Raw genomic sequence first — 18052 nt, 5'->3', positions numbered from 1 at the left:
TCAATGGCGGGCATACCAGATATTGACTTTTTATTTTAACCCTATGTGTCTTCCTCATACTGATGACGTAATTTTAATTATTGTGTGGTATTCCTGTTTCCTTTGTCGTCTTTCTTAATAACCCGTCTATGTCTGTTCTAATCAAAATCGGTCATTGCTCAAGTTGTTTTTGTAATATTTTAAGATTTATTGCTGGTGCGTTTTCAATGCTGTTCAGTATATATTGAAGGGCCAAAATCCTCCATTCTGTGTCCCTTGTGATGAAAGGTTCACTGTCAAGGATACCTTGCTTGACCGTGTAGACTTTTCTATCGCAAGGGATAATTTTTATCATTCAACTTCATAAAAGGATCTTTTTACGAATGTCGGTGTTTGTTTTATTCTTGCCTTTTTAAGAGACACTGAATTCTTTGATAAATTTTGAACTATTTAAGAAGAGTGTAATATTATCAACGGATGTTATTGAAGGCAGGGGCACCAAGGGGGTTAAAGTAGTGTAAAATTATTGTCCGTGAGTCCATCCATACTGAAGTATATAAAATTGACTTGTGTTTTATTTCCCTGATTGTAGTTTGTTTTTAAAATTTTGGTTAGCATTACATACAACCACTGGTGACCAAATTGATAGCATAAATCATGCAGGAAGCAAAAGCACTGTAAGTCCACATGATCCCCAGTTGGGTGGTCTAGCTTTGATTGCTAGTCGTCTATAGCCTGGTTTTTAATTTATATTAACTAATTGACTGAACAATTCTTTGTTTTCATACAGATCAGGTTTGTTTTATATCTCAACTCTGATATTTACCTTACTGTTTTACTGTCCTTTGTCGACAGGAATTTTATTATAATAAACTTATTCTCATCGCGATATAGCTACTATATTGCCGATGCGATGTTAACTTATAACTCACTCACCCACATTGTTGTCAGTAGCACACCAGGTTCAGGGCCTTCATGGTACGTAACTTCACACATCTCTTTCCACGGCACTGCACGTGTTCCCCGGGGAGGTCTGGCTTGCTGGGAATGACGTCTTTGTAGGTCGGCTTTAAGTGGAATAGTGGTTGTTGATGGCCTGTTAGTTATGGGGGTCCTGGGGATACAAACACACGAAATGAACGGGCAACTGTCCTATTGGAGTATCTGTCCACACAGTTGAATCTATTGGTAGAACCATTATTCAGATGTCCAAATCGATTTCTGTTAAGAGACCTTTTTTGTAGTAGAGTTGACGCGTATTATACAGACGACCTTGGCTTCTGTCCATGTAGAAAACTATTGATGTGTGACTTCATCTAATTTTATCGACTTCCGACAGTGCTATAAACATCATGGTCTAGTTCGTGTCGCGTGAGTCAGTAGTGAAGTGGATGAAGGGATGAAGCTATGCCCATGTGATAGGCGTACTGAATACAATCACATTCAGGCAGTGATGTAAGCATGGCGTCAAAACCAAGCCACTGTGTCCCCTACATCATAGGTGGAGCAAGTTGACATGAAACATATACAAGTGAGTCCAAATTGACAGACCACTCCCCCTCCACAAATGACACATCGGAGGTCCAAATGTCTCAGCATGTGTCTCTTGTGCTCTTCTGGTTATTTTCAGTTTAGTCACCAAGGGCATCTTTTTAACGATGCGTGACGTCTTGCAGTTTTCCATTATTAAGGAGAAATAGTGAATCAGCAGCCCCGAACCAATATCATTTCCCCTTCCGCCCCGGGGGCACAGGTGGCCCAGTCGTTTAAGGCGCCGCGATTCGCTGTACAGAGTTGCGTCCCTTGGTCACGCCAGAAACCTATGATTTTTGGTTCGAATCCCGGTTCGCCCCGATTATGTTTCTAGGTTTGTCAGCACCATACCATTCTACCAAGCTGCGCCAAGCACTTAAGCCTGCTAACAGAAAATAACGTCACACCCCTATCCCAATCACGGCTGCGGCAAACCCATATATTTTACCGGTCTTTACTTATTATACCCTAGATGCTTGTAGACCCACATGAATGCGGTGTTATGTAGTTATTAGTACAGTAGCCGATACAAGGGTGGTTGAAAAGTTTTGATCCTAACAATGAAAGATGTATAGTATACCTCTTACAGTGTCCATATATTACGTACAATACTTCCCATGCTTACAGGTATTGAAACCGCGATACTGCCATCAAGTATCATCAAGTACTGCCATCCATGCGAACATGGTGTCAACTTAAGGCATGGCGCTCCTTCCTTTGCCACTTTTCGGTGGAGTAGAAGGGAGAGCCTCAAAGATGATCCAAGATCATGAAGATCTTCAACTGCCACCACTGAAGAAATAAATGAAAACAATATATGACACGCCCCGACTCGCAACACGTTACACAGCCAATACAGTAGATGTCTCTCATTAGAGAGTTGAGAACATTGAGGAATAAATTAGGCATGACACAGGTTTGGGTTCGCTGGACTCCAAGGCTTCTGATGCCTGATCAGAAACGCTTCAGGTTCATCAACTCTCGCGAGAATGTACGTCGTGTCGAAACAGTGAAAGCAAATTCTGTTATAATCATGGATGAGCATCAGTCAGCGACTAAAGAACTGTAAAGGCAGTGGAAACATCTGATGTCTCCCCCGCAAAGAAGGCAAAATCTGTTCCATCAGCTGGCAAGGTGATGGCTCGGGTAATCTGGAATTCCAAAGGAACCCTTACCTTGGACTGTCTCCCGAAATATCAAACCAATGACCAAAACCATCAATCTACTCAGATAAACTTAGAGAATATCAAGGGTAAACGTCGTGGATTCCTCACTAAAAGTGTGTTACACAAGTCTGTTGTCGACATGGCTGCAATGCATGCACCGCCTCCGTGGTCTGGTGGCAGAGCGTATGACGCGTCATACCAAAATACAAAGTTACGGTACTGGTTATTATCTGCCTGGCGCTCGGCATTAAGGGGGTTAAACAAGTACTTGTCGGCTCGCAGTCCGTGTACTGTGTCTGCGTGGGGTATTCATGTTCAACTGCGGCATGGCATCTCAGTCGGCTAGCACTATAAAGTCGGCATCAGTCCGGACTAGTACGGAGAGAAATTTCCATCCAGAACTGTTTGGCAAGGATTATACAAATGTTGATGATGTCATTTCTGCTGTGGAGGGCGTTGTTCAGACATAATAACAACATTATAAATAACAGGACGCGTATGATATCTCTATGAAGACGAGTATTATTTAAATAGATTTGATACAGAGGCGTGTCACGTAAGATGATGACAGGAACTGATGTGGAGTGATGTCTGTACACTGCTGTCAGATGTTACATACACCATAATTATTGTCCCTCCATAGGAATCTAAAGATACCTACACTAGATGACAAAAACAAAAATGAGGCTGTTTTTCCATATCATGGTTAGGTTTGGATAATATGAGCGTGTACATAGGCGCGACTTATCACCGCAGTAGTGCCCATCTGGAAATACCAGGAGGTGGACATGGGTTATCTGTCCTAATAGAGGCATTGGAAGCAGGAAAATGTAGAACGTTCTTCATGTGCTAAATACACATGGCCACAGGTTTATAGGAACGTAATACAAAGACACTTCATTAGACTACACACTCGGATCCACCCTCTCGTGAATATCGCACATCACAGCCCTTCATCTTTTGCATACATATACGAGGAATATATATAAAACTGTTACTGCTTTGTAAAATTACACATATTCAGTTTACTATTGAACATAAGTTATTAAAGGAACTGAGGAGAGTTGGCATTTGTTCTTATTACAATACAATACCATTATCATGGAAATGAATTTGAATGTCTTTCCATGAAAACGTTACATTTTTGCTGTTCGTTTTTGTTTGTTTGTTGTTGAGTGTCGCACTCAGCAATATCCAAGCTATATGTCGACAGTCTGTAAATAATCGAATCTGGACCAGACAATCCAGTGATTGGCATCATAAGCATCGATCTGCGCAATTGGGATACAATGACATGCATCAACCAAGTCAGCGAGCCTGACCACCCGATCCCGTCAGTCGCCTCTCATGACAGACACGGGCATGACCAATTCTAACCAGGATCGTCACAGATCTTGCAGGTCGTTTCCACTACCGAACATTAGAACTTGTTTAGTTCATCTCAGTTACCAAGCAATTGGATGAGCACTAATAATATCCAAATTTATACATGCTAATTACACAAACTATAATTCCATTTGCAAGCATTCCTACATGAAGAACATAATCACAAGTCAAAATTGAGGCAATTCTGGCGTCATAATGGTGGGTTGAGGTGAAATGGGATTTAACATCGCGTTCAAGATGATTGCACTTATATAGTGACGCGCATGCACATGTGTGTGTCTGCTTGTACTAGCCCTAACTACTGCCAGTTTTATAGCGCAAGCCTACTGCGGTACCATGCCTCAGTTTAACATGGATACCCAACTCAGACACATACTCCGAGCCGACCAGTACCGAGCACCAGGCAGGGTTACAACAAGTAGGCTTCATACTGCACCAATACCGGCCCAATTCAGCATATATGGTAATGTGCCAATACTGATGTATATGGGTCGGCCAAGGATTGGCAGCGTTACGCTGATATCACATTGTTTTAAGAATTTCCGGACAAATGCTAGCTTGGCACAAATGGGCAAATAGCGGTTTACTGATACTGTTCCGGCTAGGTTAACCATCATAAAAGATAATTAACTGGACCGGTAATTCCCCAATGTCGGCTCTCTGCAAGTATACCATTATTGGCTTGATGACACAGGCCTAGGAATGGTTCTATACTGGGCCTGTATTGGGTCAGTACAGAGCGAAGATACTCTCGCCGTGCGTTGCGGGAGACGTTTGCCAGTGGGAGTTGTCTGCCAGATACATGACCATAGTCTGTAAGTTTCACAATACGTTGAATAAGTACTTGATTATTTTATTCACCTTATAATGCAACATCCAAGACTGTGAATGTTATGAAACAACTTAAGTATCGGTCCATTATGTAATGGCACTTTCCAAGTCTATATGCAGTTTATAAACGATAGTCTTCATCATTTCACATACTACATAAGATACTATCACTCACTTTTTAAAAATCAGAGTGTGTAAGCTTAAATTCATGAGTAAACAGCGTAGTTTCTATCCCAAAAAAAGAAAGCGTCCTGTCGCAGGGTTATGCGCTAATTGTTTGAATATCATTTGTAATGAGTCTTTTCAGAATATAGAGTTCGAATGAAGTGAGAATGGGGCTCATATAGACCCATACTACGATCAGTAGTGGGTGAGAACACACAACTCTGTACTGGGCTGTAATAGGGTTCAGTATTGCCTACACGTCAACATGCCCCGTTTGGGGCCAGGAAAGACATACCTGCAATGGACATTTTTGTGACCAATGCAAGCTAAACGATATTGGCCCCGAGTTTTGATCGCGTGATTACAGTCCGGGTTAGAATCGACAGTCAGGTGACGTGCATCTCGAACTAGGCCAATAGCGCTTTGTATACTGCTGCACGTTTTGTTTCTTTCAGTTCGTGCTCGTAATGAACACGCTGCTAAATATAGCCGCAATAGTCACCTGACACTGCCGACCATTACCTGGATTGTTTTCACGTGATCTAAACTCGATGATGATTTTAATCGCTAGCAAAAGGGTTTATTTTTTAAAAGCCCACTTTGCAATTCTTGTCATTACTGAAAGTACTATTCCTTATTGCCGAAATGGCTACATTTTTACTTAATAAGTGTACGCACACATACATCTATCTTCGTTAATTAATAATTGCGCTAACTAGTGATTCTGTTTCCAGTAGCGAGGACTATAAGGCCAGTATACACCCTTCTGAATTTAAAATCCTATGCAATCAGAATGCTCACATTTTATGAGTCAAGATGAATATTCATGAAGGTATGGTCAGATTTTCCCTATGTTCAGTAGTACATTCTTGTAATCAGACGTTGCCTAGTGCCCTGTACATGTTTGTTCGACTGACCATACCAGAGTCATAATTTGCCATTGTGGTCAAGTCACACGTTCTAGCACAACTGTGAGGCGAGGGAAAATATTCCCAGCACACCAGAGTGTGTTCTTCCCCTACCACCTCACCGTCTCAAAACAAACCCAACACTCAGCGTTTTCGATCGATGGGAGGAAGATCATTACATTGCAGCAGAAGGATACACGCTCCGTACGTTAGACTCTGTGTCGTCTGCCGCGCAGGCGCAGACGTTAGCCACCAGTTCCACGCCCAAGGCAAGCGTGAGTAACAGTTGGTTGTAACACAGTGAAAAAGGCGAGTGTGAGAATTTGCTACACCAGCAAGTTGTAGGAAGGTAGGCTACGACTAGCAGCAACATGTCGAGTCAATGGCAGCACGGACTATGCGGATGTTTTGACAACTGTGGGTTATGCATTATTTCCTATTTTGCACCATGTTACAGGTTTGGGAAGAACGCTGAAGCGGTTGGAGATAGCTGTGTTTTGTGTGGCCTTCTGTTCTTAATCCCTGGAGTTGATCTGGTTCTAGGAGCTGTGATTAGAGGAAAAATTCGAGAATCTAAAGGAATTGAAGGGAGCTTTGTGTCAGATTTGTTAATGTGGTGTTGTTGTCCCTTCTGTGCGCTTGTCCAAGAGGCCCAAGAAGTGGATGGAATGGTCCCCCAGGCTATAGCGAGAGAATAACTCACCATCGACTGCATGCCTTAAGAACTCCCGCCAAAATGCAGGTAGCATTCATTGCTTGCATGCATCTTCCATGAAGCTTGAAGAGTGTCAGCGTGAGGTACTTCTGCAAGACGAAATGAGTTCTGTTTCGGTGTATACTGTCAGCCCTGTTTTAAGCTGGTGCTAGGCTGTTGTTGCAAGCTCCCTCTCTGATACATCCAGTCAGACCTTATGTTTGCAGTATGCTAATTGATACACTGATGGCACAATTTGGATGCCGTTTCGGAACAAGAACAGACTGTATGTTACAAGGAACATTTGTATATCTCGGCTGATATTTTTGTAAAATCATTTACTGTCATGTCTTCGATTTATGATGCTGGTAATGGCGTATTATACTGATTCACACCAAGTGACATTTATGCTTCCATTTATTATCTAATTTTCCCACATGTATGAAATCATGCACATTTAATCTGTTTTGCCATGCGTTGTAGCCGGTTAAAACTATTTAATACAACCCAAGCCAGTACTCTATGTGTGTATATACTTGCCATATGATCCCGGTTGTTAGGATAGTTTACTCCTCAGCGGATTATTTTCTGAAGCAGTGTTTCAACGGATGCCGTAACCTGACGTTGAGTTATCTCTCTGTAACTGCAAGCATTAGTTCCCACAGAAAACTGATATACAGTCAACTGTCAAAAACATTTTATGATGTTAGGTTTGTCTTAGTATTCAAAGCTGCTGGGTACTGTTTGTGAGCATGATGTGTCTGTTTTATTGATATAACTCCCGATCGCCCCACGACTTGAACCCTTTGTATTAAAGGGAGATAAATGCTGTTTCTATTTTCGTATATTTCGGTAACAGCGATATATACAGCATGCCCATTTTTATCAGCATTTACCTTTCGTTCTGTATGTTATTTAAACGTCATTCTTATCAATGATGTTTTCTTTATGCTATATAAATAAATGCTAAACGAATAGCCATTGTGTCGTCGTGATTGTGAATGCATTTTGTAATCTACATCAGTGTTTATGAGATGGAAGCGAGCATGATATTTGCGTTTAGTTGTACATGTTTCTAGGGTATATGCATAACTAATGCGTTACTTCTACGGAAAAAAATAATATTGTAGGATCAGTCACTGTTACTCGACTGTAGATTAAGGTTGTCGGGTAGCTGGGTTGTGAAAGTATCTAATCGATCTGGGTTCGAAACCCTGTTTAGGTACAGTGTGTGAAACTCATATTGTGAATGGTGTGCTCAACTGTGCTCAAAGGTATAAACAATCAATTCACTCTTGCACAGTTTAGGGTGATGGGAAAGCCGTTAGAACGCCCGCTCGTTATGCTGCAGACCAGTGTTCGGTTCTCCACATGAGCATGTGACAGGATGTGACATCACTATACTATCAGGAATGTGCACTGAACACTTTAGACAAATATGCGGATGTCACTTGCATACAGTTATCCATTATCTGGGTGTTTTTAGTGGGATGATGCGAAGTGCATAGTTGACTGCACCCCTCTCCCACCCCTATTGGAATTCCAGAGTAGACGTGGTTACAAATAGCCAATGTTTGTGGTAAAAGCCGACTTTGCATTGGCTGATTCTATGTCATCGTGCCTTGATAGGGTGGATCGTTTCTCATGCTTTCAGTCATTTCAAGGTCGCCACGATACCGCCGGAGTAAGTGAATCTTGCTTAATGCTGCATCATCAATTTTGCAGCTTTTCGCGGCGAGGAAAGCGCTGGAATAGTGTTGACTGTGACATTAATCAGCGTTCATTGTGTAACTGTGACGAGTGCCCAGCGGTGACTTTCTACAATAATATTGTTTTAGTAACATTGTAGTAACATTGTTAATGTACTCAACACGCAGAGTCGCTACCATGGTTTCGCCAAGAAGCATCAACAGATGTAGGAATGTTATCATCACTTAAATTATACCTCATTATTTGTGAAGTGCAACAGCCTATTTTGGTTATCCATCTCTGTTACATCAATCATCTGTAATAAGGAACACTTTAGTTGTATCCTCTGCATTCTGGACGGGCGTCCAGCTAACCGGAGGACTTAATTGAGATAGATAATTGATGATATAATCAAATATGACATGTGCAAAATTTTAATGGTTCTGGGCGCCGTTCCACAAAGCGATCTTAGCACTAAGTGGATCATAACTCCCATACTTTAACATAGACTTACGACAGTCGTAGCGCTAAGATCGCTTTGTGGAACGGAATCCTGCTCAATAAAGGTTTAATGAGGATGTGTGCTTTCACTAGGTCATGCTTACCGTATACGATATAAAATATGTGTACTAACTATACGTACCTCCTGACATAGTGTTTTCTTAATCACCATATGTCGTCGTCAGTATAGATGTATGATGACGTATTTAAAAGACGATAACTGACAAGTAATACTTCTTTCAGAGACAGTTTTGCTTTCTATTTCCTTAATGGGCCGTTGTTGCCTCTGAACCTGTAATGTGGGTTTAAATGAGGTGAGATCCTTTCACGTCAAGCTCAGGTCAGTTGATTTACCTAGTTAAGGTAACGCTGATATTGCCACTACGAGAACAAATGGGAATAGTGACACCCGATCGTGTGGTTTCCAAACAACAAGTGTTTGTTGATGAGCCTGTGCCGTGGAGTGTAAGCTATGTTGACAGCTCTGGTCCCATACATAGAACATTCTCGATCACAACGCAAAAACATAACAGTTTGGTGAGAAACAAATAAATTGTGTTCTTGCACGTGTCAAAGTCTCGTGACTTGCTCCCCACATCATTGGTTGAACATTATATTTAGCTTATCTGACTTGTGGTGAACACACACTGCCTTTGTGTTGACATTCTTCAGACAACATCAGGTGTCTGGTGCAGGTGTGATTCCTCTAGTAACGTCTATCTTGCGAAGTTCGTTAAAACTGGTGATGAATGCTTGTTTTCCATCTGACGTAAGTCTTAATGAGTGACGTATGCTTACCATCGTGACGACTTGGATATCTAGTGTGGTATGTTCATCGTGTAGTACGTTAAGGCTGATGCCGTATGTCAACTAGTGTTGAGGGCTCACTTAGCTTTATGTTGTTTCTTCCTAGCGGCGTAATGTTAAACCGATGTACATATGTGACATGTGTCATAATTTTAAACCGATGTACATATGTGACATGTGTCATAATTTTAAACCTATGTACATATGTGACGTGTGTCATAATTTTAAACCTATGTACATATGTGACATGTGACGTAATTTTAAACCTTTGTACATATGTGACATGTGACGTAATTTTAAACCTATGTACACATGTGACATGTGACGTAATTTTAAACCTTTGTACATATGTGAAATGTGACGTAATTTTAAACCTTTGTACATATGTGACATGTGACGTAATTTTTAGTTACATGACGTAAATATGTCTAGGCGCGTGCTTTGTCTTCCTGTTGTGTTATATTTGTAACAAAGAGCATATGTTCCAACTGTTGTGTTATATTTGTGACAAAGAGCATATGTTCCAACTGTTGTGTTATATTTGTGACAAAGAGCATATGTTCCAACTGTTGACGTTAGCTTCACAAAGTCATGTATGATTTTAAATAAAAGCGACAAAAATAATTCCCACAATCATAAGAAATTTCTACTAAAATTAGACCCCCGTCTACGTTTTCGACTGATTCGTCAAATCCCCGAGGCTGGTTATTGTCTGGCGTTGGCAGTTTATATTTACTAAGTGACGCAGGTGTTCTTATAGAGGTGAATCTTTTACCATGCTCATTTACCTAAAAAACGTTCGTTTGGCCGAGTAACGTAGATCTACCTAGTTTGCCATGTAGCAAACACAAATACGTATGTTTTAAGTGAGTGAGTGAGTTTAATTTAACCAAGTGACGTGCGAAGCAAAGCCTTTTTACCCATTGACATGTGCGAACATAATCTGCCTAGTGTATATTCTAGCCATTACGTTGCAAGGTATAATATGCCCCAAACTACCAATTGTACCGTCTGTAGGGATAGGATACTAGGAGGGATAGGAAGCAAATGTAGTAAGATGGGATAATAACACAAAAACCGAGAAAACATTCTTATTACGCTACACACTGACTCAATCGAAAAGAAACATTATAGACCGGTGTGTTTTAATGGTAAGTTTTTCAGAAATTACCCTCTGAACAGACAGGTAAACTATTTAGTTAACAGTGCATACCACCGCAAGGCAAGGGATATCGTTCGGCGACATGCAAATCTAAGGTTAATTCTGTAACGTAACTGCCGTCTGGACAGCAGGGGAAACTGACCGCTGGCGCTTGGTGATCGATAGCTGCATCCCGGTCTCTTCATATCTCTGTTACTACGTGTTCGAGGTGGAACAACAGAAATTCAAACGTTTATATACCGACTACATTTTTATACGGCTTGGAGTTGACTGCCTACCCGTCGCCCAATGCCAGCACAGCAATAGAGGCTTCACGTACAAGTAACCTCTTGTCATTCTTCCCAATACTGCATTGAACTTGAAGGAAACTTCGAGAACCCCCTACGTTCACAACGACATGAAGCATGCTCCAGCCATCTGTGCTGGCTGTATTTCCCCACAGCTAGAAAAGACTTTGATTCTGGTAATGATACATGTACACCAGAAGCCCTCTTTTCACTTTCTCGCGAACCCTGGTATCATTGCTAGTTGACAGTGATACATATCTACATGCCGTCGGAATCGTGCAGTTGACTCGGAATGTAAATGAATTTGATAATTTGTAAATCGGAAAAGGAACTTACCATTTTACTATATTAGGTGCCAAGTCCATTGGATTGCCTTGACTGTTTTGGAGGATGGTCAATGTATTTACTGTGGTTCGATGCACGATTTAGCGCTACCAGTCTACCACTAACGTACCCAAAGAACGCTAGTCTTGTGGCGATTCGTGTGGTGACCCTTGTCGATGCCGAAAATAACCTGGAAAAGCACATATTGGTGCCCTCGTAGACCAACGTGACGGATCGATACACTAGTGATCACTTGTTTCTTTTCAACAGACCATGATGACGGCTTATAGGCCGTTGTGGTGATATGGTAGTAACTTTAGTGATTGTATGTCGTAAAATCCCCATTCATTCTCTGTCGTATGAACGCTGTTTCTAACAGTGCATGAAATGAAATTTTTACCCACTCAATGTTCCAACTTGCTTCGAAATTTGTTATTGCATTTATTGACTGTACTTTGATCTCGGCGCCATATAATACAATCTAATATAGTTCTTTAAAAAGGACTTTAAAGTGATTATGTCGAAGGAGAAGTCGATTAAACTTAGCCTTACACAACACAACACATTTATTATCCATGCCATCACATAATAAGGCCTACCGCCTAAAGCTGATGCTTATTGTCCCAGTCCATGATGCCGTTACAAAACAACACTGTTTGCCTCACAACCATTGTGACAGCGTTGTCACTATCAGTGTGCTCCACAAAACAATATTGCTTCAATCACCATGTCAGAACAACCGACAGTTGCACTTAAGAAATGCAACCATTATTTGAAAATGGTATGATCTTTTTGAAACATAAAACATTCCTGGTGGGTATCATAAAGAATTTGAAAATCCCAAATCTATCCAGGTTTAAATTTGTTAATGTGAATCACGTTTGACGACATGCTCAACTCAGAGGACAGAGAGAGAGAGAGAGAGAGAGAGAGAGAGAGAGAGAGAGAGAGGGGGGGGATAGAATAATGCACAGCTTGATGTAGAGGTCAGAGAGAGAGAGGTGAGAGAAAGAGAGGTGAGAGAAAGAGAGGGTGTATGTGTGTGTGACAGAGTGTGTGAGCGATATATAGAATAATCATGTAATGGACAACTTGAAGTTGAGGAGAGAGAGGGAGAGAGAGCTTGATGTGGAGAGAGAAAGAGAGAAATGAAACAATGAGTAACAATTCACCGGGTGCAGTAGAGAGAGGGAGAGGAAACAATCATAGATTAAGGACGACAGGTTAACTTAAGAGTGAAGCCATGATATATTAGTGGATAGTGGAAGTAAATATATAGATAGGAAGAGCTGTCATGCTCTACAGCTACAGACCTCGTATCCTGACAATACATGTCCCTCGAGGTCATCTACAGATTGATCAAATATTCTGCAAAGTCAACTGGTCGATGTCAGACATGTGAGCGCCGATATCGAGACAGTCATATCATTATTTGTACAACTTGCTGATGCAATCACGTTATTTGGAAGTCCATATGATATATCTTTGTTGTAAATCATCCATTGCCATGACAACACGTCACATGGGACGGGGATCCTGTCCGTGACCGCATGACCAATGTGTGCCCGTCAGCAATTATCTTCACACACAAATAAGTGCACCTCCCACCGTCATTTCCATATTACGCATATTTTCATGTAATTTGCGTTCTCCAGAGTTAGATCTCTGCCGAGGGAGCCCCTCTTAGGTTTTACAAGCGCTCATCCCGGTTGCTATAGGAACCGATTTTCACCCATTTACAGCGAGAAATACGGGCAAGTTGTTCCACGACCACCACTCGGCAGAACGCAAAGTCGTCGCTGTACCGGAGATGATGGCTGTCGGTGGCTGGTAATTCTAACTGGTAATGTAAAGCCATCAAGCCAGACGTGTACATACTCCATCAGAGGTCCTTAACACCTGTCTTGTGAGTGTCTCAACCAGGACATGGTGTCGATGTAGTGGCCGGGCTCTTGAAGATAGTATCACTGATAGCTCACTTCATATCATGCCAGAGTTGAAGAGTAACATTGCTGTACGAATACCCAGGAATACCTTGGGGTGATGGTGGTTGAAGTGGCATAGAAAGAAACATTAATACTACACCATCAAGTATGTCATGCATTGTGAACCCATGATCCATTAGTCGCTTCAAAGCCGGGACTGCCCGGAAGTAAGTAGTAGTGGCCACTGCAGCAAAAGTAGTAGTAGTTGTAGTAGTAGAAAAAGAACTAGTAGCAGAAGAAGTAGTAATAGCAGCAGCAGCAGTTGCAGTAGTAGTAGCAGCAGCAGCAGTAATAGTAGTAGCAGCAGCAGTAGCAGTTATAGCAGCAGCAGCAGAAGTATTTATAGTAGTAGCAGTGGTAGTTGTAGTTGCAACAGTAGCAGTAGTAGTAGTAGTAGTAGTAGTATTAGCCACAGTTCTTGTTGTAGAAGTAATATTATTGGTAGCAGAAACAGTAGTAGCAGAAGCGGAAGCAGTAGAAGTAGGTTCAGGTGCAGAAGTAGTAGCAGTAGTAGTAGCTGCATCAGTAGCCGTAGTGGAAGGAGCAGGAGTAGTACTAGAAGAAGTAGCAGCTGTAGTAGCAGCAGTAGTAGTAACAGCAGGAATAGAAGTAGTAGTAGTAGAAGCAGCAGCAACTGCAGCAGTAGAAGTAGTAGTACTAGTAGTAGTAGCAGAAAACGTAGTTGTAGTAGTAGCAGCAGTAGAAGTAGGAGCAATTGCAGACGTAGTAGCAGTAGTAGTAGCTGCATCAGTAGCCGTAGTGGAAGGAGCAGTAGTAGTACTAGAAGAAGTAGCAGCAGCAGTAGTAGCAGCAGTAGTAGTAACAGCAGGAATAGAAGTAGTAGTAGTAGAAGCAGCAGCAACTGCAGCAGTAGAAGTAGTAGTACTAGTAGTAGTAGCAGAAAACGTAGTTGCAGTAGTAGCAGCAGCAGAAGCAGTGTCAGCAATAGTAGAAGTAGCGGTAGTGGTAGTAGCAGCAGCAGAAACAGGAAAAGTAGGAGCAGGTGCAGACGTAGTAGCAGTAGTAGTAGCTGCATCAGTAGCCGTAGTGGAAGGAGCCGTAGTAGTACTAGTAGAAGTAGCAGTAGCAGCAGTAGTAGTAACAACATGAATAGAAGTAGTAGTAGTAGAAGCAGCAGCAACTGCAGCAGTAGAAGTAGTGGTACTAGTAGTAGTAGTAGCAGCAGCAGCAACAGCAGTAGTAGTAACAGTGGTAGCAGTGGTAGTAGTTGTAGCTGCAGCAGTAGCAGTAGTAACAGTAGTTGTTGTAAAATTGGTAGTAGAAGCAGTGGGAATTGTGGCAGTAATAGTTGTTGTAGTAGTAGTAATAGTAGTAGTAGTAGTAGTAGTAGTAGTAGCAGCAGTGGTAAAAGTAGTAGCAGCAGTAGGAGGGACGGGGGAAGGAACAGCAGACGTTGCAGTAGTAGTAGTAGTAGCAGCTGTAGCAGCATCGGCATCAGTGGTATTTACATTAATAGCAGTAAGCTAGTAGTAGTAGCAGCAGTGGTAGGGATACTTGATAGCAACAGTAGAGGAATAGTAGCAGTAGTAGTATTCGTAATAGTAGTAGCAGCAGCAGCAGTAGCAATAGTAGTAGTAGTAGTAAAAGTAGTAGTAGTAGTAGCATTAGTAGCAGTAGCAGCAGAATTAGGATTAGAGGCAGAAGCAGTAGAAGCAGGATCAGTTGCATTAGTAGTAGCAGCTGTGGTAGTAATGCTTAATACCAAAATACTAGTTATAGTAGTAGTAGAAGTAGCATTCGTAATAGTAGTATCAGAGTCAGTTGTAAAAGAAGTAGTAGTACTAGCAGCAGAAGCAGTAGAAGTAGCAGTAGTAGTAGCTGCATCAGTAGCCATAGTAGTAGTAGTAGTAGCATTCGTAATAGTAGCAGTAGTATCAGCAGAAGCAGCAATAGTAGTAGTTGTAGTAGTAGTAGTAGTAGTATCAGTAGTGATAGTAGTATCAGACACAGTTGTAAAAGTAGTTCTAGTGGTAGTAGTAGTAGAAGTAGTAGTAGAAGTAGTAGTAGTAGTAGTAGTAGTAGTAATACTAGTAGTAATACTAGTAGTAGAAGTAGTAGTAGTAGTAGTAGTAGTAGTAGTAGCAGTAGTTGCAGTAGCAGCAGAATTAGGGCAGAAGCAGTAGCAGTAGACGCAGGAGCAGTTGCAGTAGTAGTAGCAGCTGTGGTAGTAATGCTTAATAGCAAAGTACTAGTAATAGTAGTAGTAGTAGCATTCGTAATAGTACTATCATACTATCAGTTGTAAAAGTAGTCGTAGTAGTAGCAGCAGAAGCAGTAGTAGTAGCTGCATCAGTAGCCGTAGTAGCAGAAGTAGCATTCGTAATAGTAGTAGTAGTAGTAGTAGCAGCAGAAGCAGCAATAGTTGTAGTAGTAGTAGTATTAGTATCAGTAGTGATAGCAGTATCAGACACAGTTGTAAAAGTAGTACTTGTGGTAGCTGTCACGTATGAGTATAAGTGGCAGTAGTAGTAATAGCAGCAGTAGTAGTACTCGTAGTAACAGCAGCAGCAGTAGTAATAGTGGCAGTTGTGGTAGAAGCAGCAGCAGCGGCAATAGTAGTAATAGCAGCAGCAGTGGTAGAAGTACCAGTAGTAGAAGTAGAAGTAGTAGTGGTAGAAGCAGTAGCACTAGCAGTAGTAGTAATAGCAGCAGCAGTAGTAGTAACAGTGGCAGTTGTGGTAGTAGCAGCAGCAGTAGTGGTAGAAGCAGCAGTAGTAGTAATACTAGTAGTAGTAGCGGTAGTAGTAAAAGCAGCAGTAGTAGTAGTAGTAGTAGTTATAGCAGCAGTAGTAGTAGTAGTAGCAGTAGCAGTAGCAGTAGTAGTAATAGCAGCAGTAGTAGTTGTAATAGTGGCAGTTGTGGTAGTAGCAGCAGCAGTAGTAGTTATAGCAGTAATGGTAGTAGCAGCAGTAATAGTAGTAGTAGGAGGAGGAGGAGGAGGAGTAGCAGAAGCAGTACTAGCAGCAGCAGCAGTAGTAGTAATAGCAGCAGCAGCGGTAGTAATAGTTGCAGTCGTGTTAGTAGCAGCTGCAGCAGTAGTAGTAATAGTGGCAGTTGTGGTAGTTGTAGCAGCAGCAGTAGTAGTAATAGTGGCAGTTGTGGTAGTAGCAGCAGCAGTAGCAGCAGCAGCACCAGCAGTAGTAGTAATAGTGGCAGTTGTAGTAGTAGCAGCAGCAGCAGTAGTAGTAATAGCAGCAGCACTACCAGCAGTAGTAGTAATAGTGGCAGTTGTAGTAGTAGCAGCAGTAGTAGTAATAGCAGCAGGAGTAGTAATAGTGGCAGTTGTGGTAGTAGCAGCAGCAGCACCACCAGCAGTAGTAGTAATAGTGGCAATTGTAGTAGTAGCAGCAGCAGCAGTAGTAGTAATAGCAGCAGCAGTAGTAATAGTGGCAGTTGTGGTAGTAGCAGCAGCAGCACCAGCAGTAGTATTAATAGTGGCAGTTGTAGTAGTAGCAGCAGCAGCAGTAGTAGTAATAGCAGCAGGAATAGTAATAGTGGCAGTTGTGGTAGTAGCAGTAGTAGTAATAGTAGCAGTTGTAGTAGTAGCAGCAGCAGCGGTAGTAGTAATAGCAGCAGGAATAGTAATAGTGGCAGTTGTGGTAGTAGCAGTAGTAGTAATAGTAGCAGTTGTAGTAGTAGTAGCAGCAGCAGCAGTAGTAGTAATAGCAGCAGGAATAGTAATAGTGGCAGTTGTGGTAGTAGCAGTAGTAGTAATAGTAGCAGTAGCAGTAGTAGTAGCAGGAGCAGTAGTAGTAATAGCAGCAGCAGTAGTAGTAATAGTAGCAGTTGTGGTAGTAGCAGCAGCAGCACCAGCAATAGTAGTAATAGTGGCAGTTGTAGTAGTAGTAGTAGCAGCAGCAGCAGTAGTAGTAGTAATATTAGGAGGAGTGATAATAGTGGCAGTTGTGGTAGTAGCAGCAGCAGCACCAGCAATAGTAGTAATAGTGGCAGTTGTAGTAGTAGTAGTAGCAGCAGCAGCAGTAGTAGTAGTAATATTAGGAGGAGTGATAATAGTGGCAGTTGTGGTAGTAGCAGCAGCAGCAGTAATAGTGGCAGTTGTGGTAGTAGCAGCAGCATCAGCAGCAGTAATAGTGGCAGTTGTGGTAGAAGCAGATACAGCTGCAGCAGCAGTAGTAATAGTGGCAGTTGTGGTAGCAGCAGCAGCACCAGCAGTAATAGTAGTGGCAGTTGTGGTAGTAGCAGCAGCAGCAGTAGTAGTAGTAGCAGTAGAAGTAGAAGTACCAGTAGTAGTAGAAGCAGTAGTAGTAATAGCAGCAGCAGTAGTAGTAGTAGAAGTAGTAGTAGCAGTAGCAGTAGCAGTAGTAGTAGCAGGAGCAGTAGTAGTAATAGGAGCAGCAGTAGTAGTAATAGTGGCAGTAGTGGTAGTAGCAGCAGCAGCAGCAGCAGCAGTAGTAGTAGTAGTATTAGCAGTAGCAGTAACAGTAGCAGTAGCAGTTATAGCAGCAGTAGTAGTAGTACTATTGGCAGTTGTGGTAGTAGCAGCAGCAGTAGTAGTTATAGCAGTAGTGGTAGTAGCAGCAGCAGTAGTAGTAGTAGTAGTAGTAGTAGTAATAGAAGTAGTAGTAGTAGTAGTAGTAGTAGCCGCAGTAGTAG

General features: G+C 41.9%; 1 protein-coding gene across 1 annotated transcript; it reads right to left on the bottom strand.

Moving 5' to 3' along the window:
• Positions 1–1082: 1082 nt before the first annotated feature.
• Positions 1083–17726, bottom strand: LOC125372251 (spore coat protein SP65-like; the record flags this gene model as incomplete). Its single annotated transcript, XM_048381541.1, has 3 exons — positions 1083–1093; positions 16025–16094; positions 17655–17726. Coding segments are annotated over 3 exons (153 nt in total), but the record flags the coding sequence as incomplete, so codon positions are not given.
• Between the last annotated feature and the right edge of the window lie 326 nt (positions 17727–18052).

The sequence above is a fragment of the Haliotis rufescens genome, unplaced genomic scaffold, assembly GCF_023055435.1.
Source record: "Haliotis rufescens isolate VD_foot unplaced genomic scaffold, xgHalRufe1.0.p SCAF_4, whole genome shotgun sequence".
NCBI lineage: Eukaryota > Metazoa > Mollusca > Gastropoda > Lepetellida > Haliotidae > Haliotis > Haliotis rufescens.
The sequence above is the reverse complement of the archived record's forward strand: the minus strand, read 5'-3'. Positions and strand labels throughout refer to the sequence as shown.